General features: G+C 28.5%; 1 protein-coding gene across 2 annotated transcripts in view; it reads right to left on the reverse strand.

The window, feature by feature from the left end:
• Window positions 1-20,389: 20,389 nt before the first annotated feature.
• Window positions 20,390-24,358, reverse strand: part of LOC142332720 (MFS-type transporter SLC18B1-like) — a 98,189-nt gene continuing 94,220 nt past the window's right edge. For both annotated transcript variants that reach the window (XM_075379308.1, XM_075379307.1), the window contains one exon: window positions 20,390-21,120. In XM_075379308.1, the coding sequence (XP_075235423.1) occupies window positions 21,023-21,120 (98 nt within the window). In that variant the 3' untranslated portion in view covers window positions 20,390-21,022. The remainder of the gene's footprint in view (window positions 21,121-24,358) is intronic.

The raw sequence follows: 24,358 nt of genomic DNA on the forward strand, positions 1-24,358 counted from the left end.
AATTTTAATGACAAGTTAGTTAGATTTTTTTTTCTGTTAAAGCATTTTTTTTTCTATGTCAAGTATACAATTTTGTTATTATATTACTATCAATTTTCTTTTTTTTCTCATTAACTATTTAATGCATTTTAGGAGTATATTACTTACTTCTCTGTATCTACATCAGTTCCCACTCAAAACCCACATTATTCTTATATAAGTTTTGGATATTAGCAAAAATTTACATTTTACTTAAAGATCTTGTATCCAGCTAACATTATTTAGATGTAATAAAAAATAAAAAAAAAATAAAAATGGTTATTCATAATTTTTGTTATTTATTAAAATGAGACTAGTTAATCGATCAGTAAATAAGTAATTAACTACATTTTCCCATTACCATTAGTTGTACAGAGTGCCTGTAGTTTACTTAATATATGCAAACATTAACATGTATTTTATTGTTATTTTTTATTTGCTGTTTTTATTGAACTGTTCTTGGCCTTATTAAAGTAATGTATAATTTAACAGCAAAAAAAATAAATTTTATTTTAATTATAATTATTTATAATGCAGATTCGAATAATAGTGTAATATTGTATTATTTTTCTATGCCACCACATTGTAAAGTAATGTAAATATAATTTGTAATAATTGGAGCCCACATGTATATACAGTATATGTGTGAATTATTTAGTGAATTTATTTTTTAATAATATTGACTTATTAAAGTGGATTTTATTTATTTGAATTATTTTAGTCGATTTTATTTCTAATAATTAAATTTTTTATCTAAATATTTATTTTTTATATAAGTATACTAATATTTAAACTTCTGTTAGTTTTTTGGAAAATAATTTTAATCAGGTTAATTTTCTGTTGACAATTTTGGCATTTTTAAAATAAGTTAATGATTTTGTTTTGTAGTTAATTTATTTAATGGTAAAGTAGAGATGAGTTAAAATAAACTAAACAGTATTGTTAGAATGATTATGGAATAGCAGCCATTACAGAATGAAATTTTTACATGAAAATCCCTGTTTTAAAGTGAATGAAGCTGCAACTTTAATAGAAGGTAAAATTGCTTTTAAAACAATGATAAAATACTATTATTGTAATTCTGTGATCCACCTTAATTTCAGCACCAACACCTTAAGGACAGTATTTAGCATTCATATTACCATTGTCTTGTCACAACTAAACTGAAAAATGCACAAAGGAGTTTGCTAAATGCTGTATCCTATGAATTGTGCATGTGGTTTTTAAGAAAATATAATGACCAGTTGTAACTATTCTATAGAATTTAGAATGCAGGAACGTTGTAGATAACCCTGTCAACAAATAGTGCAATAGTTGTTTTGAACTGCTTTATTGCACTAGAATCAAACATCAAGTGTTCCTAAAAAAGTAATTTTTCAGAATTCGCAATAAAATAATTTAGGTACTTTCCTAAAGCAAATTAAAAATAAAATTACACTATTGTAATGTAATTTGGGCTGAAATGTTGAATTATGTAATCAGAATGGTCAGCTTCTCTGTAGTTTCGATTTTATTTATGAATTAAGTTTTGCACTTTTTTAATACATTTTTTTATTGTAAAACGTTGCACAATGAAATCTGCCTAGTCTTCAAATTTTATCTGTAACTTGATTGTTCCAAAATGGTGCAACTTTTAAATTCCAGAGTATTTAATGGGACACTTATTATTTATTATACATTTAGTACAATACGTAAATAAAATACTGTGTAATAATTCATCATAATTTTTACAAAACAGTTGTCCTTGGAAATAAGAATCTTTCAGAAAAGTTCTATTTCATAATTGTTATGATTTTTTTTTCTAAACATCCATGAAACAAAAATTTGCAATTTTAATTTATTTTATTCGTTAATCATGTAGTAGAATTTTTTTAATTTAAATCTTTTCAGTCCTGAAAATTAAAATCTCCTGTTCTCTAATATTTTTAAATAATTTTATTAATTATTATTTGAATAGTATTTAGAAATGCTTACAAAACCAGACTCCTTTTAAAAATATTCTTAGTGGTTTTTAAAAGAGAACAGCAATCTATATGTATATGAATAAACATAAAATTCCACACTCATTTATCATAATATTTTCCAAACTTCCGATTTTTTAAAACTAAATTCTTTCATGAGTCCAATTTTTCATCCTAACTATTTACAAGAAATTTTTTAAAAAAATCACTTAAATGAGTTGACTAATATTATATGGTCATCTGCAGAAAGCCAATATCATCCTCATAGAAGTCTAATCTTAAGAACAAAAATTTTCCTCACTTTTTACTTTATTGTATGCATTCTAAAAGAAATGCTTATCTTTTGAAAAGTTGTAACATAATATGTAGCATTTGATGGAAAAATTTAAATATAAATCATATTGAAGTTTGTACAATGTTTTTGCTCCTAGTTATTTACCAATTCTCCCTACAGTGGATACAGTTTTAACATTCAGGAACTTTATAAACAAACTATATAAAAAATGCAACATTAAAGGATATTTTGTGTTAGAATATTCAGTTTTGATGGGAAGAACATTAAAAAAAATGTGCTGTTTTGGTTTTCAGTAAAGTTAGAATTGTAACATATATTGATTGATGGGTTTTAATAATGCTGTTATTGTATGAATATAATTTCAGTTAACTATAAGATGTAAAAAGGGTTATGAAGGAAAGAATAATTTTCATTATAGTACAGACATTCTCATAGTATAGACATGATACATTTCTATGCAGCTTAGAAATATTGTGAAATAACTATTCTTATTAGCAAATCATGAGCAATTTATATGGATTTTTTTCTTCATATTCCATTGTTAATAAAAATAATGAAATTATGCTTGGTGTTGTTAAACTACATAGTTTATTTTTAAAAAATGTTTCCTAACTTTATTATGGGTTGAAATTGAAATTTTTAAATGACTGCTATCTCAAAACCATTCATCAGATAAATTTTTTAATATGCTTTTAATGAAGTTATGAAAATGTTAAATCTGCTTTACAATTAGTAAAACATGAATTTATCATAACTGTTACCGGTTTTCTTCAAATAAATTGAAACTCTTAATGCTGAAAAGAATCAGTAAAATACATAAACTTTAATTTAGGTTGTCTTAAATCTGTCTTTCTTTGTGAAGAATTTTATTTTTTGAAATTGTATACTAAAAATACGTGGATATTTTAAAATCAAATTAACTAACAATATTTTAATAAAAAAAAAAAAATCACTGCAATGTTGAAAAGGGAACATGATTAAGAATGGGAAGGTTGGAAAAATGATAATTTAATTCACTACAGTGTCCTTAGTATGAAGCTGCAATTTTAATAGTTGCAACTTTAAAAAAATTATTGTACCTTACAGAATTTAAAAATAAAAAAATATTTCTATTAAAATCTGATTATATCCCATTTTATGTATACGAAAACCCCTTTAAAACAGGTAATTTTATTATAATATATTAAAATATTTATATTTTTTATGAATTATATATACAGATTGTAATGTTTAACATAACAATTATATTTTATTTACTTTAAAATAAATAATTTATTTTATGCCAATTAAAAAAAAAAATGATTAAAAGTTGATAGTTATAAAATTTGTATAAATGTGTAATTCCAGTGTAAATATTTTTCAGCATGAAGCAAAATGAGTGTTTATATTACAACTTTCTTTGTGTTATGTCTTCTCTTAGGATCTCTAAAAAATTATATATTATCCTCTCTTTTCTTTTTATACAAAAAGTATTACAGAATTACAAATTATATAATTTTATTTTTAAGATTTATTGAGAATCACTATTTTAACTTTTATGTTTTGTAGCAAAACTAACTTAAAATTTCTCAGATGTAAATGAATGTACTTTTTTTAATAACACGCTATGCATTGCAATATAAATTAATTAATTATGTATTTGCCCCTTCTTGGTTTACTTGGCTCAAATCTGGTATTCATATATTGGTTGGTCATTCAAAAATTATTAAAAAGAATCAATATGTGTAACAGGTTAACCAGTTAACAGCCAATGGTGCTTAGATGAACCTATTCATAAATATTTTTCCTTTTTAATTTCTACAAGATTTTTCGCATTGTGTGATATTGCCTTTATTTTTTTTTAGGTATTATCACAAAAAAAAATTGTATTGTAATAGGGTTTTAATTAGCAAGTTTATTTACATATCAACTTACTATATTTTACGATATTGTGTAACCTCTTCTGCATAGGTATATAATGATCACGATATGTTTGTTAAAAATAATATTTCTATTTTATTTGTTTATTTAAGAGTTTCTTTTATTCATTTTATTTATTTTAAAAATTGATAATGAATACTGGTTGTTAAAAATAATGGTGCAATAACGCACTTTGGTTTATGGAGTGATGAATCACATGCTAGGCGTGCAACATGTTATTCTTACATTACAAATAATTTTGCAATCCCGTGTTGTACTATTTTTTTATGTTTGAATTGTTAAATTTTAATTTTGTCTACATTTTATCACATTGATATTGCGTTTTCTTTAGTTACTACATTTTGTTTTGAGTTCACTATTTTTATAGAAATCATTATTTTATAAAACATTCAATTTCTATGACTATGTGCTCAATCAATTTCATATGTCAGTGAAATATATTTAATTTGTGATACCCGTGTAATGTATTTAAACGTATTAATTTTGTTTTATTGAAGCCTAAGAATTTGTTAAAATGTGAAGTTTTGAAAAACTATTGAGACTTGAAGAACTGCATTTTAGAAGATAAAGATAATATTTCACAAGCAACTGTCCATCGATGCAACTTATATTCCACCTAAAGTTGATGAACAATGTCAGAGAAAACAGGTTTCTTAATTGTCCATTAAGCTATTGTTAATGGACAGTTTGAAACAATAGCAGAAAATATAAATGGAGGTACATTTGATGAAAAAACAAATTTTGTAGATGGAATCATAACAGTGGTAAGTGCCAGTAACTATAGTGGCATATACACATTAATCAAATAAGAAAAGATTCAGCTGAAAAGAAAGAAAAGACACCATTTTTCTAACCCATTAATGATAGCAGAATATATCACAAGTATGGCTGGCATTGATTCCCATTACAATGGTATTGGAAATTATAGAATTTAAGAGTGGAAAAAAAATGGTGGTGGCTATTGTTTACGAATGCTGTTGATTCTGTTATAGTAGATTCATGGAAAATATACAGACTTGCAAACAACAGTTAAATCAGTAAAATTGATTTTAGGTCTTGTATTATTGGTGATAAGAACAAAGAAATAAAAATACTACAAAGCATTGCTGAGAATGAAGAAAAGAGTTAATAATTTTCCTTCACCACCAATAGCAACCAAGGGTCATCGTTCAAAAAAACAGTTTGCCAGAAGATGTCCATTATGATCAAATAGGGCTTGTTATTTCAGAGCTTGTGAAAAAAGCTAGATAAAGGTGTAAGCTATGCAAAAACCCTGTAATTTTTTTTGTATAAAATATTAAGTGTGTCTACATTTAAAATGTTTTCAAGAATTTCATTCGCAGCAAAGAAAATAAATAATTTTTTTATAAAAAACCTAAATTAAAGTTTATTTGTAACTGTATTACTTTCAATTTAATACATTGTAATATAAATTTTTTGTATGTTTTATTACTATATTGTTCAGAAAATGATGACAGTTTCGCTTTTTCCCAAAGGTGCGTAAACAAAACATTTTATCCTTGAGCGATAATAGATTTTTTTGTTGATATGAAAATATTTCTAGCTTTATATACTTAATAATTGAATAAATAAAGAGATTATTTAGAAAAAATTTAGTACGTTTATGCCTGGTAGTTATTGGGTTATATCCACTACTTATTTTCACAATATTATTAACTTTTTTATATTCTGTTTGTAGTAAGCCATCGTCTTTAATATCACCCGATTCTGAGCTCCAATTTTTGTAACTGCTTACTGTTTTAAAATTGTTGAGAATTCAAGCCAATTTTTTAATTTAAGTAAGAGTATGTATTTTTTCAATTTTCATAAATATCCAGAAATTCCATTTTAAGAATATTAATCATTAAACATTAGTTTTCTAGAATTTAAGCCCTCATTTCTCTTTAAGATCATCCCTTGAACACAAGTTATTTCTTACCTTTTCATCATGATTATGTTCTGTAGTGTTCATTAAACTTAGAACATACTGCTAAACAAATATTTACTTCATTCATTACAGTAGGCGTTTATTATATAAAGCGCAATGAATTTTGATGTATTCTTTGCATCTATACTGTTGAGTGGCAATGTTGCTGAACAGAATAAGAGTTCTATTTACCATTTTTTTTAATTTTACATGTTTAGTAGCAAGGCATTATGTTAAGTTTTTATTAATCTATCTTGAATTCTATTTAATTAAGCAATGTTCCTTTCATACAAATCTTTTTCATTTCATTCAAATCTTGTATTCTAGACATATGTGCTTTATTTGACTATCATGTTGTATTCTTAAAGTATTACCATTTTTTTAATTAAAAATGAAACTGAATTTTCCTAACATTTTTTTTAATCATAATTAAATATAGATTTATCAAGCAATAAACTGCACTAATTACTAAATAAAAACTAAATATACTGTATATAAAAATATTTGTAAATATAACAATACATCGTAGAAATTGAAAATGTCAACACCATAATTATCCTATTTATATACATAATATTTAATGGGCTGTGCCTAATCTATATTCATGGGAAAATAATGTAAGTCCAAGTAAGTTAATATTAGTAATTTAAATTCATTTTATTATAATTATTTTCAAGTTGTTGGTAACAGTGTATTATGTTGTGTCACTGGAAATAAGTTAAAATAAAATTTATTTGGACTCAATTACTTAAGATATTTAATATTTGGATTGTTTAATGAATAATATTCATTAAAATAGTTACTAAAATTGTATCGATATTAATGTAAATTATCTAAGAATCTAAAAAAAATGTCAATGTATGATAATGTAAAAAAATAATTATGTATATTTATTATGTAAAATTAACATTATTATGTGAAAATTAACATTCAGTTGATATATATGGTATGTAAAACCTTTCTAACAGGATACTCTGTTTATTGGAAAAGTATTATATCTAAAATGAGAATTTGACTTATTTTTCGTAATTTTAATTTATTTCTTCTACTAAAACTAAAATAATTTTTCTAGTAAGTATACAGTAGTATAGGAGCTGTTTTAATTAAGCGCCCATCTACCTGAGTATTTCTTTTTACCAAGTTGCTGATCTTTTAGTAATGATTCTAGGTATCTAGAAATAAGGCTGCCTGTGGATTGATTCAGGGACTTTCCTGTCCAGTGATAGCACAATAAGCGAAGTGCCTTTTTGGTAAAGCTAGGTCTCTGTCCCTAGAAAAGTAAAAACCGTAATAATGATGATAATAATAAAGATTAAGCCAGATGCCAGTAGACTCCTTATGATAAACATAACACATAAACTGTTTACAGAATATTTTAAATTAAATCTCATTAAAGGTATTATTTAGATATGTATAATGTGAATTCCATTATGAATTTATTTAAAATCTTTTAACAGGTATTGAAGTTTTATTTTTCTTTTAACTGTGAACATTTCTTTATAAATCTTATCTAGATGACATTTAACTTTGTTTGTTGTCTCTGATAGACCATATAGAAGAGACAAAGATTCTTATGAAAGTAATAATGAACTATTGGAAAAAGAATGTGGATAGTCTGCCTTCATTTTAATTAAATTGCAGTGTTGTGGTTCTTGATGTGATCTCTGCCTGTGATAGGTTGTTAAGAAAGGTCATTTAATACAGTTTGATTGTTAAAGGATTTACTGGATTTCTCTTAGCTAAATGAATAAGTAGGCTCATCTAGTGGTCTAAATAATAATTTGCTCAAACTTTTACAATCTATTTATTAAAATTCATTTGAATCTGATTTAATTTATAGGCTAAATAAATGGCAAAATTGTTTATTAGATAAATTGAACTCATAATACATAACCAGATTATTTTTTTATAATTTGCAGTTTCTGTTCCATGCTTATTGCACTTTGTTTCCGAGATGGTTCATATTTTGAGTCAAGAGTATCAGAGTTTTTTTAGCATCAGGCATTGTAAGTTTTTGTATAAGACAATTGTACGTTACTTCTGCCAAACATGCACAGGCTGCAGACCGAACAATGGTGCTGATGCAGCGTACCCCAGGATGTTTTGTATAGTTTATAACGAGTGCAGCATTGCCAAATTAGCATTTATTTCATGCCTCGCTCATTAGATGGCTTTCAAAATACCTCAATTACTTCAAATTACTTAGAATGACTTCAAATGTAAGTACCATTCGTAAGTTTTACTTCTACCGGAAATTTCTTACATAGGTATGAATTGATATAACTTGGGGACTGTATTTTCATTACATTTGTCTGTCACAATAAAAAAATATATCTTTTTATCCCTCTTCACTAGTTGGCATTTATTATATTTCCATCTCTCAAAAGCTCTCTCTCTCTCATTGATTTTAACCATCGTATGATTATTAAGAGTACCTCTAAAATCTATTAATTAATTTTTACATATTTTTTCTATTTATATTTGTTTTCTTCATTATTGCAAAAGTAGGATGTTTCAAAAAGCATGCACAGTTAGTGTCATTAGGAATGAAAAGTACCACAACAACAAAAAATTATTCTTTCTGGATATGCACTTTGTTGTTCTATGTCTAAATGGATTTCATAATTCTGGCTGTTATAATGTTTCCATACTTCATATTGTACAATATACAGGATGCTATTACAGGGTTTTCTAAGTGTTGTAGAACCATATGGTTGTAAGGGAGGCAGTTTATATTAGTTAATGCTCACTATAAAATTGCAGCCAATCGTGTAGTTCATCATGCCAAAAAATAATTGTTATTTTTGTTTGCTTTGTATATTTTATATTTATGTTAAAATGGTAATGCTGTGTATTATAGGTAAGCAATATTTTTTTCTAAAACTAAAAAAAAAATCATTCAAAGTCCATTTATGAAAGGTTTTACTGCATAAAATTGTTAATGTAATAAAATTTGTCATTAAAACTTTTGAATTGTTTTTTCTTTAATCACTTTTTTATTTTTTTCATAATTTTTGCGTATTGCTCATAATATATAATGTACACGTAAAAATAAATAATTGTAAATATATTTACAATATTTTTTTAAATTATATTTTATTAATCAATAAATAACACCTTTAATGATAATGATTATTTGATAATAATGATAAGTAATGTGTTTATATTTATTTTTATTATTCTATTAATATTTCATTTTATATAATTATTATTATATAATTATTAAAATATGTCTTCCCAAAGTTATGATCTTTTGATTTACTGCTTTTTTTCAATTTGTTTGTTTATGATGCACGTAATTTGGATTTTATTGCATTTTGTTATTTACTTGTATGTAATACGTATAATCATCATAATATGAGTAGTAATACAATTGCTTATTAATATTTATTGTTACAGTGTGCATTTTGTTTCAGCATATTACATTTATATACTTCTTTCTTTAATTTTTTTTATACTGAAGTTTTCTTCATTCTTGTATGAATGTACGTATGTATTTAAGAGTTACCAGTGGTACATAGTTTTGTATTTATTGTAAAATTATCATTATTATTATAATGCATATGATTATTTAATTATTTTAAATAAATAATAATGATAATAAAAAATAATATTTTATGTATGTTTTTATTTTGTTATATTTTAACCAAATTTTTAATTTATTTGATCGATCGATAATATTTTGTGATTACATGTTATCCTTCTAAATGTTTCGCAGCATTTATTGTCATGTCATTGGCTAAAATGAGGTCTACTGTAGTCCAGGTTTGTCCCATATCCTTGTACATAAGGAGAAATGGTGTGAGAAATTCACACCATGCTAAAAAGAGCAGAACGCAAAGGTCAAAGCTGAAACAATAAGGTTTCAGCCTACAATTTTCTTGATAAGCCTGTGTTGCTGATAATTGTTATTTTATGGATTTGTCATAGACAAATCTCACCACTTACTGTTTTCTAGATGATTATGCCCTTATGAAGTGTAGGACATATCACAGCAGAATTAATCAATCATCTATCCAGAATTAAGTAATTGTTTCTCAGTTTTTATTCTTTTAACTTTGGATTATTTTTTTATTGGAAGTTTTTTCATTACTTTTTACTAATCTTTGATTTAGACTTTTTTTGTTTCTTCACTAGAATTATAATGATGAAGTAAAAACAGCTATTTTCTTAGATTTAACAAAAATAGACTAGCTTTACTCAGTTAGGATTTCAGCCACTAATTTGGATTTCTTTACAACATAAGATGGGAAAAAATGTAGCTCTTGGACAATTACACCGGTACACAAAATTAATTCAAACTCAAGGTAACTGTCCTGCTGTTAGAAAGTGCCGTCACAGATGGGATTAGGATGTTTGCTAAACCCCAGTTTCTGTGCTAGTCATCCAAGGATAATTAAAGCAAAGGGTACAGAAAAGTGATGATCAACCTACATAAAATCTTTTTCTAGTCAGTGCATTTCACTATTTTGCCCATGATCTTTAATTTTACTTTATCATGTTTTAAAATTAAGCAGATATGTCTTTAAAATCTTTGAATTATAAACCATGTTAAATGGTGGAATCATTACAGCTATCAGTACTGTTCTAATCATTATACGAGGGTGTCAAATTATTATCCACAATGTAGTTATAAATTTTATTGCAATACAAGTAGGAAACTTACATGTACATCATTTTTCAACATAATTCCCTTGCATTTTAACACACTTGGTCCATCGTTGTATACAAGCTTCATGATGCCCTCATAAAAGAAGGTTTTCAGCTGAGCTGCAAGCCAGGAATGACTGCTTCTTTCACTGTTTCGCCTGAGGTAAATCGACAGCTCCTTAATGCCTCTTTGAGTGGACCAAACAAGTGGTAGTCAGAAAAGGCAAGATCAGGAGGATGAGCCAGTACTTCAAAGTTGAGTTTCTGGAGTGTTTCAGCAGTATGTGAATGGGCATTGTCGTGCAACAACACAACACCTTTTGACAGCAGTCCTCGGCGTTTGCTTTGAATTGCAGGCTTCAGCTTGGCAGTAAGCATCTCACTGTAACGTGCACTGTTTATTGTTGTGCCCCTTTCCTCATAATGTTCCAGTACTGGGCCTTGTGAGTCCCAAAAAACCAAAAACATCAGTTTTTCTGTGGATGGTTGAGTCTTGAACTTTTTTTGCAGGGCAAATTTGGATGTTTCCATTCCATACTCTCCGGCTCATAATGATGGATCCATGTTTCGTCACCAGTGATGATTCTGTCTAAGAAGATGTCCCATTTGTTACCATAGCAATCCAAATGTTTTTGGCAGATGTCCAAGCACATTTTTTTATGCAACTGTGTGAGTTGTTTTGAGACCCATCTTGCACAGACTTTATGAAACCCAAGTTTGTTGTGGATGATTTCGTAGGTAGAACCGTGACTAATTTGTAGACGATGTGCCATTTCATCAATAGTTACTCGTCTGTCTAAGAAAACCATGTCACATGCACGGTCAATGTTTTCCTCATTTGTGGCGGTAAACGGTCATCCGGCTCCTTTGTCATGCGTAATACTTGTTGCGACCATTTTTTAATTTTTCAATCCATTTGTAGACACTCAGTTGCAGCAACACACTGTTCCCGTACTGTATCAAACGTCTTTGATGAATTTTTGCCCCTGATACCATCTTCCAACCACAAAAAATGGATCACTGAACATTGCTCTTCTTTGGTGTTAACAGAAAGCAGAGCAGCCATGGTTAACAGCAGGGCAGCAATAATGGAACTAACCTAGTAGCATCAAACCTGCTCAGACATAACAATTAAACCACACAACCATAATCTACGTAACATGATTGTACTTCCAACATAAACAAAAATTAACTAAATTGCATATAATAATTGACTTATCCTCAAAGAAGTTATAAATACTTTTATGCAAATTCAGATTCTATGTAGCTTCCTTCTTTAATAACACATTTCAGGAATGAATTCAGGTGTAAATATATTTATTTCATTATATAAAAATCAGTATTAATTCATTATATATATGTATATACATGATTAAAGTGGAAGAAGGTTTTTGTTTCTTTGGGATAAATAAAAATCTACTTGATCAATCGCAACCAAATTTTTACCCATGTTTTTTGACATATGTGAAAAATATTTTAGATGATTTCATCTTGAAAAAAAAAAATATGTGTAGTAGTGAAGATTTGCTGGTTGAGGCACAAACTTTAATGAACTGTGAGTCTATCACTGTGTGACTTGGGTTTGAACTGAATAATTCAAATTAATTGAACAAATAATATTAGAAAAATAATAGAATTAAATTTACCTTAAATAAAATAATAGTAAATAAGTAAAAAAAATTCTCTTTTAACAATAATGTGAATGGGCTTCCCATGGGGATTGCACATGAGGCCTGAGTAGTGAGGTGAGCGTGAACATCTTGTGGTTGGCAGACCAATCATCAACTGGTAACAAAAGGGGTGCTCCTGGGATGCTGTTTTGTGTGGTGCTTTAGGGTGCTGTTTTATCTCTACAAACAATCATCCGATTTTCAAAGTTAAAACAGGGTATTTGTTAGTATGTTGAAGGCTAACTTTGGCATGCATCAGGTACATACTCAATCTGATAGATCACGATTATTTGGATATATTTTAAAAAAATGAAATTAAAACGTGTAAATAATAAATTATCCATTACAGTGATGTACTTCTCATCTGGCTTCTAGGTAGCGAGGTGCTAAATTCTTATGCTCCTTTCTTACAGTGAGCCGCTTCTAAGATATTTTTCAGTAGAGATATTTTCAATAGAGGTCTTACTGAAAACATATTGTGAGAGATTCATAAAGAATGCCCAGCATAAACTACTGAACATAAATTAATGAAAATTCGTATACATGTTCTTATAGTGTAATTGCACACCTAGAAAGGATTTTATAAAATTCCAAGTTTAAAGGGGTTAAATTGGATAACAATGATTTTTACTACTTTTTTTTAAGTTTTCTGTAACAAATGAAGATATTTTGTGTGTGTAATCTTCATTTGAATATGTAAAACCAATTCTAGATTTTTTGAAATTCAGAGTTTCAAGAGTTAAAATGGATTTTTTAATATTTTTATTTCTTGGTAACAAATGAATTGACCTGATTTTTGGTGTGTGTAATCTTAATGTGAGTAAACCAATTTCTAGCCTTTTGAAACTCGACCTTGAGGGGGTGTGAAAAAAAGATAAAAAAAGTTTGAACAGTGATTGTAAAATTTCCCAATCCCAACTATACTAAATGAGATATTCACAGTAGATTTGGTCTTGCAAATGCTCTTCAAATAAGTAGTTAAAAACAGTTTTTGGGTTTTTTTTAATTCTGATTTTTTAAGTGAAGTGAAGGTATATGGCATTGTAGCTCAACCAACACAACCACTGCTACTGTTACTGTATGTGTGACTGACTGCACCTGCCTCCAGTTACTTGACTAAAAAACATAAAACAAAAAGATTGACTGCTTCAGGAAATGCAAGTAACAATATAGCAAGAGCGAAGCCGATAACAGTGTTGAGGGGGGGGGGGGTGCTATTATATATTAATAAAATATTTTGTTATATTGATACATGTATCAGTATTCTAAACAAAATAATGAATGAATTCATCAGCCATAAAGGTATGTATTAATCATACCTAAACGTATTAATAAATGCATTCTATGTGTATATACAGATTAAAAGAGACAGAAACTAACAAAAGAATGAGAGAAGAGAATAAGGAAAGTGTGTGAACGAAGTTTTATAACAAAATAAATTTTTTAACAAGTACTAAATTTAATTAGAAATAAAAAAATTATTGATAAATAAAAATAATTAGAAAAACAGGTCAATGGGACGACGACGCACAAGAGAAATTGCAATTCTTACAGAAGCACATTAAGAAAAACCATCTATATCTGTAAATGAAGATGCCCTGACTGATTCATTCACTCATCAAAGCCCCCAGCCTATAGATACAAAATTTTGTAGATATGTTTGCTTCATATGCAAAGTGTTCAAAAAGGAATATTTGTTGTCTCCTAATACATTAGATGTGCCATTTATGCCCAGACTCGGAATGTCTTCACAGAAAATTATGGTGTGGATGCACCAAACAATGCCTCCATCCAGCAGCTGTACAAGTTCCAAGAGACAGTGAATGTGGTAGATGCAGCCAAAAGTGGTCAACTGAAAGTGCTAACGCCAGAAAAGTCTGTGTGATGCCTATGTAGCCGATCTGGTTATATTAATTAAGTTTAAGGTATGGGGATCTATAGAGAATTGTTTCTACTTGTGTACAAAAAAAAATTAAATTACAGAAAATGTACTCATTTTTTTTACACATACAAAAATGTAATTTCCAGTGGTACAATATTATTGTATTTTAACATATTTTAAAGTCATGTTATGTAAAGTAATTATTTATAATTGTACTCATTTCATTTTAGTGCGCATCTAAGGTGTCAAGCACTCACAACTCTAATAATTTTGTACATGTTTTTTTGTTAAATAAAATTTTCAATCAGTTATTCATATTTATTCTTTTGAACAAGATCTGTTTTGTTAAAATAATAGTTTTTAATTAGTGTTTAAATATGTTAAAAAAACAATAAAGTTGTAACATCATAGGCTAAAAATGTTTTTCATGTTAACAAATGAAATAACATCAAATCAACATGAAAGTAACATTTTTCTACCCTTAGGTTTAGTCTTCAATTAACACAAAGATTTCAATAGCTGTTGAAAGAAACCCTTAAATATGCTAATTTTTCCTAATGTTTTACTTAGTTACTAGAAGTAGTTTTCATGATATGCCAGAGTTCCAGCAGTTTGCTCAACATGTGCTAATTGCAACTATACTCTGTTTTATACTCAAAGATCTTAGTGCCACTTTCTTTAAGATCACCCACTCAGGCTTTTATGTTGCAAGGCTGTCTTGGAGCATAATATATAGCCTTGGCTTTTAGATTAAGATGCTGTATCGATAAGAAACTTGCCTCATGATTGTTCAGTAATCATGAAATTGAAAAATAGCTTTTAGTAAATCAGGGAACATTTTTTTTTATAAAAAATTATATTATAGTTTTCTGGTTCACAGCTGGTTACAATAACAATTATGCATTTTCCTGCTTTAATGTGGATAATTTTATCCTGGCATCTGGGAAAAGTCTTAACTGTGTAAATGCTTTGTATCAGTCTTAATGTGATCTTAAAAATATTTTATATTTTTGTGAAATAAAAATATTTTATAATAGTAATAGTTTTAATTAACAAAAATGTTAAAATATTCGACTTTTCGGCTAGCTGCATAATTATAAAGGTTTCATTTTATTGAATCTGTAAACATGCAAAAACAACCGTGAAAAAATGTTACTGTAGAAAATTATGTAAACAACCATATCCTTTATCCTCAAACGAACAAGGCTGTGAGGGAACCACAGCTTCTCTCAATTGCTCCCAAAATGATCAAGTGAAGAATTAGATTTGTTAGAAAAAGATTTGTATTTCAGAGGATGAGGATTTGTATCATCTTCAGATGTGTTCTAAATCAGAGAATAAACACGTAAACCTTAGAGAAAGGTATTAAGTAAAACAATTATTGAATAGCAAGGTTGAAAACCTTGTACACCAAACAGAAGTACATAGCTGGTGAAAGCTATACAAATAAAATGGACAAAGAAATAGCTCCAAAAGAAATTAAGCCTCTGTGTATGTTGCCAAAAGTGTTATCAAAAAATTACTGAATTTTAATGGAATAAAATTTTTAAGGCTAACTGGGATTCAAAAAATGGTCGCAATTTAAAGACAGTTCATTGCGTCCTGCATTAAAGTAAGACCAAAAGAAAGATGTATAGGTGCAGATGATACAAAACCAGTCATTATAGTTTACACCCTTATTTATACATCATTTATGTTTAAATTGATGTTTTTAAACACACTAGCTATATCTAATACAGTCATAGTTAATGCAATTAAAAAACAAGAACCTGAAGGGATTGTAGAAATAGTCAAAAGAGGATGGCATACACTTGTCATGAAAATGCCCAAAGAAATAATTCAAAATATTTTCAACACAAATGTTATCCCAAGATATGAGAGCCACTATTCATGCTTGAAAATTAAGAGACAGTTTTTAAGTCCTGATTTTAATTTAAAGAAATTATATTCATTGCATCAAGAATTCTGTGCTGAAAGTAAGATAGGTAAAGAAAAAGTGGATTTACATAGATTATTCAACAAATATTCAAGCAGCATAAACAGATATCTGCAATACCTATGATTCATATCTAGCAAAATTAAAGGGTGAATTAAATTCAGATGGTAAAAAAATTTATTGTAAGTAATTATGAATTGCATCTTAAGGAGTGATTCCTTAAGATTCCTACCGCTTTTGTGATAAAAGCGGTATGAACAAAAAAGTAGATACTCAAGTTGCTAAGAACAGTAAAAGTGTTCACAGTATTGGTAAAATTTTTTTACCAATACCACTGTTTAACAATGACCAAATGTTTCTACTACAGGAAGTTGTGGATGTTTTAATTTCACAATTTATGATTCCAATGATGCGACTTCATTCTATATGATGTGGGATGAGGTGGGATTGAAATAGCTTCTTGCAGTCTAAAGTGGTCTGAACAAAACATTCCCAATTAAGAAATTGAAGAAATAGTATTATGGTCAGACAATTGCTGTGGCCAAAACAAAAATTTGGCTGTTATGTATTTTACACTGATATACACAGATAAAGAATATTAGTCATAAATTCTCATTAAAAGGCTGTAGTAAGCATATGGAAGTGGACAATGACCATGTGCTGATAGAATGAAACAAGAAGAAAATATTGAATTACTTACAGATATTGACACCTAGGGATTGGTGGTTTACCAATGTTCAAAAAAGTGTTATGTTTTGGAAATTACATGATTACAAGAATTTTAAATCACTGTATCGTAAGACACCTCCATTTATTTACAGGAAAGTTTTTAATAAGCAGCTAATATTCCTGTTATGATTTGTTCACATTAAAGTTCAGCAAGAAAATATTGGTGAATTATTTTATAAAAATGAAACTGATGTTGACAAAGAATTTCTTGCAGTTAATTTACGAAGAAATTTGAGAGAAAGAATGTTGTCAAGTTTCCAGATGTACTTGATGTCATTAGAGTCGATCCAAAACCGATATCACTATTCATATACAGACCTTTTAATTTTGCTTAAGTATTTACCATTACAATGTCATTTGTTTTATCAAAACATACATAACTGCAGTGAAGTAAATGGTTTCCCTAAAGAAGAAAGTGAGAAGACTAGAGAAAATATATAAGCTTTATTTTTGTTCCTATAAGCTTTAGTCCATAGTTATTTGTTTTTTTTTTTACCTCTGGGACCACCATTAGGTATTGCTTCAAAGGATGAGATGAATGACAAGTAGCGTGTGGAAATGCCATGCCTTGACTGGGATTTGAACCCAGGACCTCCAGATGAAAGGCAGAGACGCTACCCCCCTAACTATGGATCTAATTCAGAGGCCGGCTTAGTCCATAGTTTAGTTTATCTTATTCTACTACCGTTATTATTTTATGGTTTTTCCTTTTTTTGTTTTATTATCATGAAGAGATAATCAATTATTTAATTATTTTGATCTCACTTGGCAGATGGCTGATGTTTGTCATATCAAGAAATTATCTATCTGCCGCTTGAGAAGTCACTTCAAAAAAGTTATTAGGCTTCAATCACTCTAATGCATAACATACAAACATTAATCCTTTTTTTTGTTTTTTGGTTTCCTGGGTCTCAAAACATTGAGAAATTAAAAAAACCATATGCCAGTTTTTGCAGGTTAACTTATTTGTAATAATGCTAGGAAAGTTGTATATAAATTACTAATAGAAGATATTCAATCCGAATATCTTTAATTTTTCACGAACCCCTCATATTTAGATTTATAAATCTATATTAGATTTTTCATTTTTATCTTATAATATTTTAAATGAACAAAATAAAAAAAATAAAAAAAATAGATTAATAATAATAATATTAACAAAAAATTATATAATATTAAAACATTTAAAAGATGCAACCTACATAAAAACACTTTTACTTTATGAATTTAAAAAACAATTTCTTCAGATGACATTTAATTTTTCTTACATTAAATAAAATACATAAATAACATTGAACTGACCAATAGTATCATAGAGAAACTTGTTTTTTTCATAATTTTCTTAAAAAACATACATTTTAAAAATTCAAAGAAACTTGAAAATAATAACCAAAATATTTATGCATTGTACTTTCATAAAACAAATAGATAGGTTAATAATTAATAATCAGTTCATACAACATTTTTAATTTTCTTCATTTAGAATATTATAAACTAAAAAAAAATTAAGTGAACAAAGTCCATTTTTATCATTTTTGTGTTAGGTAGAGTAATGTGTCTAAAATTAGTACATTAATTCACTGCCATAGCAAATCAATTCCAGATGTAACTGTAAATGCCACCAGTGTTTTGTTTATACAGTGATTATCTAAAATTATTCACTGCCATACTGAACAAAGTTCATGTTAGGTTATTAATGCATGTTCAATATCAAAAATGTAATCTAGAAAAGTAATTAAGAGATTTTCATGAGGTATGGAAAACTCTTGATACACAGTTCAAAGGAGCTCGGCAATCTGTCTAAAAATTGAAATAAATAGAATGTACTGCTTTTAGCAACAGAGGTATAACAGATTTTTATTAAAGAAAACTAAAAAAAACGGGTGCTAAAGTGCACCAGGTTGGTGTACTTTAGAAGGGATTAGGATAACTTTATGCGATAAAGGGAAACATCTCTGAGTTAGTCCAAAAAGTACCCCTTAAAATTATACCAAGATTTTAGAGAGCCTGACATCCTCAGAGCAAGAATTTAATAGGTCTGACCAACACCTACAGAATCAAAAATGGAGAAGAGATGGGTGATAAAAAAGGATATATCAAAGGACCTCGACATACAAGGCAAACAACCTCACTCAAAACAAAGCTTAAGACCCCTTCCAATCAGCAGAACAATCCTCGTCAACAATTTTTTCTTAACCAACTTATATATCATTATAAAAATTGTTTGTTAATTTCAAGAAATTAATGAAGCACCTGAAGACAGGTAATGGATCCTTTAAGTAATGGCTGGGGTTCAGTCTCAGAACTATGTTACATGTGAAAATAATCAAATTAACTGTACCTCCACTAAAGATAACGTATAAATATATTTTGATTGTTCAGGTCTATCTGAACAAGTTAGGAATTAATTTATGAGATAAATATCACATTGCCAAATCAACTGTTTCATTAAATTTTCTTGAATGAAGTGTTAGGTTAATATGTTTTATAATCATCCAGATTAATGTACTATAATATTTTTTATTACCTTGAATTTAAATCCGCATGATTATTTACTGTGGGATTAATCTAAGGAAAAAAATTCCTTTTAAGAATTCCTGTTATGTAAATGCAAGCCATAGTGACTGTTAGTTTAAAAGTACAACATTATTTTTAAATGTTAATTTTATTAATATTACATAAATAACTGCATTTATATGTACAAATAACTGAAACTTATCTGGAAAAATAGTTAAAACATAATTTTGTTCTAAACATTCATCCAAAACATTGTACCGAACAGGATACTGTTCTCAACGTTCTTGTTATATTTTATATTTCTGCAGTAATATTTATCATTAGGTTGGGATGGGATATGAGGAATGTTTGGTAAACTTCTTTAATTGAGATACACACTAAATACTGACATTTTACATGTAAAGAGTAATTTTGCATTGTACAAAATTATATGTTATCTGCATCATGCATTCAAAAGTGAAAATTTTCCAAGTTGTATAAAATAGTTGCCATATTGATACCAAGGGTAATATTTTTAATTGTATTAAGGGTGAACATAATTAATCTTGTATGAAGTAAAGTATGTAATTGAGATAAAAAGATGTAAGGTATGCATTAATAAATAACTAAACTGATATTAGAAAGCTATTTTTATCGATAAAAGTATTTATAATAAATATATACAACATTTGATTTTTATTTAATAAAAACAATACTTTTAAAACTGTAAATACAATAATTACAAGTACGAGTAAATTGTAAAAATGTTCCTTTATAATAAAATTGCATTTTTATTTGCATATGTTGTATACACACACACACACACACACACAGTAATTTAATGAATTAAACTGTGAAATTTTTTTTTAAAAGTATGTAAGCATAAAACAGCTAAATAAATACTATTTAGTAAAATTCAAACTAATATATTTAATAAAATATTACAATCAATAAAACAAGTTTTCAGTTATAAATATTTTAAAATAATAAATTACTAATTTAGTTAAAACTACTCCTAACGTCCCATTCCTTATCTTACAACATGTAATTATGTATAAAGTAATACAGTAATTTTGTTTATTTCACCCTATGACCCTGTTTTTATTTAATGTTGCAGTATTTACATTTTGTTTTTTAATCAATAAATTTATGCCTAGATATTAGGTATAATATTTAAATTTTAAAAGTGATAATAGTGCAGTTAGTTTATTAAATTATAAAAAATTAAATAATTATTATTAAATATTAAAAAATAATAATTTATTTGTGAAATTTAGACTTTTGTAAAATAGTAAATTCCTGATAGGTTTTTGCATTTTATATCTAACATAATATTGTCAATTCTAAGAAAAAATAAATTGAAATCTGTTTTATACATGAATATTATTATATTCTTGATTACTTTATATTAACAGCAATAAAAAATCATGACTATATCTTTAAGAACTCACAATGACCTATTTTAGTTTCAATGCCTAGTTAGGCTATAAAAAAAAATGTTTATTATACATTTTAACACAATTATATTGTTACATTAATTATACTGTATCCAACATTGGTCTTGTATCTAGGCTGCCATAACTTGCACTAAACTGATTTCCAAGTGTTGCACCACTCTCCTTGCGATGCCAGTTACCTAAAGTGGAAAAAAGTTAAAACATTATGGTATTTACTATATTAGTACATTAAGAAAAATAATTAGATTTATGTAATACAAAATATGTGTGCTGTAATAATGATTTTTCCTAAATAGTATGTCAAAAATGAAAATACTTTTTAAATATTAAACAACTTAGTTTTAGATTAATGAAAATTATTATGACTAATGAATGTAAAACATCTGATACAAAAGTTACTAATATGAGTTGCTGTACCTACAGTAAACAGAATGAAGGTGTTACTTGAAAGGCTGTATTATAAAGTACATTTTTGTTGGTTGCAACTGTACAATTGGCTAAGTGAAGAACAGGAAACCTTATATCACTTATTTTCTCTTCATTTCACTCATTTTCTTCTCTAACATGAAGTACTAGTTATTCTCAACAACATTTTTGGAAGTAGCTTATGGCTCATGACAACCTTATTGGTAATTAATAATTAACACTACAATGGTAATGACATTTAATATACAACAAGAAATCTTGGACCTTCAGTCTAAATTTGCCACATAAATTTGGAAAGCATAAGTTATTCTAAGAGCCAGTATTTATCAAAACTAGTGAAGAATAACAATATTGATCTGGTTGAAATCCAGGAAACACATTGTAACACTGAGATTCAGTTATGGAAAAGGGGCAAAATACCTGGATATGAATTACTTGGTGCCACATACCGTAATGCATACGACGTCACTACTTACATTAGTCACGATACAGAAAACGCCACTTTCATCTACACCTCCATGGGCAATGAAATTCATAATGTTGTAGATAAAATCGGACGTATAACAGTGTTCAATATCTATAAACCACCAGCTGACTCGTGGCCAACATCAGCAATCCAAATACAACCTCACCCTGCTGTCTACTTGGGTGTCATCACAAGCAGTGGAAATACAAGGAAGTATTGTGATGCAAACGGTGAGGCTTTGGTGAGATGAAGGCTGAGGATGAGAATTTTAGTCTTATCTTTGATCAATTTACTTTTAAATTAAGACCAATTTACTTTTATTTATTTACCAATTTACTTTATTTTTTTATTTAAATCAGCGGCTTGGAAGTGGGAGTATAACCTGGATCTATGTTTCACCGCAACTGACAGCAAAAGTCTTGTTTTGGCAGCGTACCCAGAGAGTTCAAACAATTGAAGGTAGTAGCCATCTTAAAACCCGGGAATCCAGCAAACTTACCTAAGAGCTACAGGCCTACAGCATTGCTATCAGTGATACATAAATTACTAGAAAGCCTTATCTACAACAGAATCTGTCGGAGAATATTTGATGTTATACTGATTGAACAAGCAGGTTTAGACCAAAACAAAGTTGCACCGACCAAGTTCCCAAGTTCTCTCGCTCACAACGTACATTGAAGCAGGGTTCCAAAGAAATCTTAAAACCTCTGCTGCATTTATTGATTTATCAGCCACTTATAACACTGTCTGGAGAGAAGCCATGATTTGTAAGGTCCTCTGTGTAATCCCATGCAAATTAACAGCTTGCCTGCTTAATAACATGCTGAATGACACACTGTTCCAGGTTATCTTGGGATCTGATATAAGCTCACAAAGGAAACTCAAGAATGTCCTACCACAAGAGTCTGTACTTGCGCCTCTCCTTTACATGCTAAAGACAAGATCTAAAAAGCATGGCTACGCCGATGACTGGGTGCTAACAACAAAGTTAGATCATTTGAAGAGTCAGAGGAGGTCCTGATGGTCGACCTGGAGAAACTGGGAAGGTACTTCCAAAGATGACACCTTGTCACCTTGTCACCTTGTGGATGAAACCAAATGCTAGTAAAACAGAGGCATCATGCTTCCATCTAAATAACGTCGCTAATAAAGAGCTTAAAATGCTGTTCAAGAATACATGGCTCTTTCACAATAAGACACCAAAATACCTAAGCGTGACACTTGATAGAATGTTTTCATTTAAGGAGCACCTAATGAGAATTGCAGAGAAATTGAAAACGAGAAACAACATTATACAAGCTCTATGGGGAGCATCGGCTTCTACTTTGCATGCATCTGCTCTGAACCTCGTCTTCTCAGTTGCAGAATATTGTGCGCCAATATTGATCAGCTCTTCTGTTCAAAGAATTGAGGCCTAACTTAACACTATGAGAATGATTGCTGGGATTATCAGGTCTACTCCTGTGGAATGGCTCCCAGTATTGAGCCAAATATCACCACCAAATCTGCACCGAATTAACACTCTTATAAGAGAGTACAAGAAGATTATGGACAATTGAATCCTACCATTACATGAGGACATTAAGGATGCCAATCTTGATTGCCTTCAATCTAAAAAACCATCTATCAAAATGACAATTGCTGCCAGAGGAAGCAATACCTGACACACCTGGCATCAATAATGGACCACAAAGCAGAATAACCAAATTTCATGTATTGCTCAAAAGCTGCTGGGTTTTGACTTGCCACATAAGTCATGGTCAACGTTAAACAGAATATGAACTCAGCTTGGTAGGTGTGCCTATTTCCTGTATAAATGGAGTAAAACACCAATGCCCCTTTGTGAGTGTGATGAAAATCAAACTGTTAACATATCACAGAAGTTTGCCCTAGGACAGCTTATGAAGGGACTCCTTAAGATTTTCTGATGGCAACTCCAGAATCAGTAGTTTATATTAATTTGTTACATGTTTGTTTGTAATTTTTTGACTGTAACTGGTGTTGTCTTAGTGCCATAAGCTAAATAAATAAAATAAATTAGAACTAAATGAACAATAACAAAGACAATCTCAGTATAATCAATAATACTTTTCATCAGTCAATAACAATATTGGTAACAATAAACAGATACTGCAGATAAAAAAGTCAACAATCCAACTTGCAGCATCATAATGAACCATGCTAATAAGTTGCCCTACTAAAATTTTATTTTACCTTAAATTCAGCTTAACTTAAGAACGACGACTCAACCAATCTTCATTAAATTTTCATATTCACAACTTAAGATACACTATTGGAGCATACCTAAATTTCAATGAAATCAATTTTTGTAGTTTTGTAGATTTTCAAACCACAAAATTTTATACATAGGCAAATATATATATATAAAAAAAAAGGAAACCAAAATTTAAGTGTTTGGTACTTTCCTACTCCTCATGCCTCAAAACACAAGAAAATTAATTTATACCCCCAACTCCTATCATGACTGACAGTAATTCTTTTCTTCAAAAAGTTTGTAAAAAAAA

Source organism: Lycorma delicatula, chromosome 12 (genome assembly GCF_047948215.1).
Source record: "Lycorma delicatula isolate Av1 chromosome 12, ASM4794821v1, whole genome shotgun sequence".
In the NCBI taxonomy this organism is placed as follows: domain Eukaryota; kingdom Metazoa; phylum Arthropoda; class Insecta; order Hemiptera; family Fulgoridae; genus Lycorma; species Lycorma delicatula.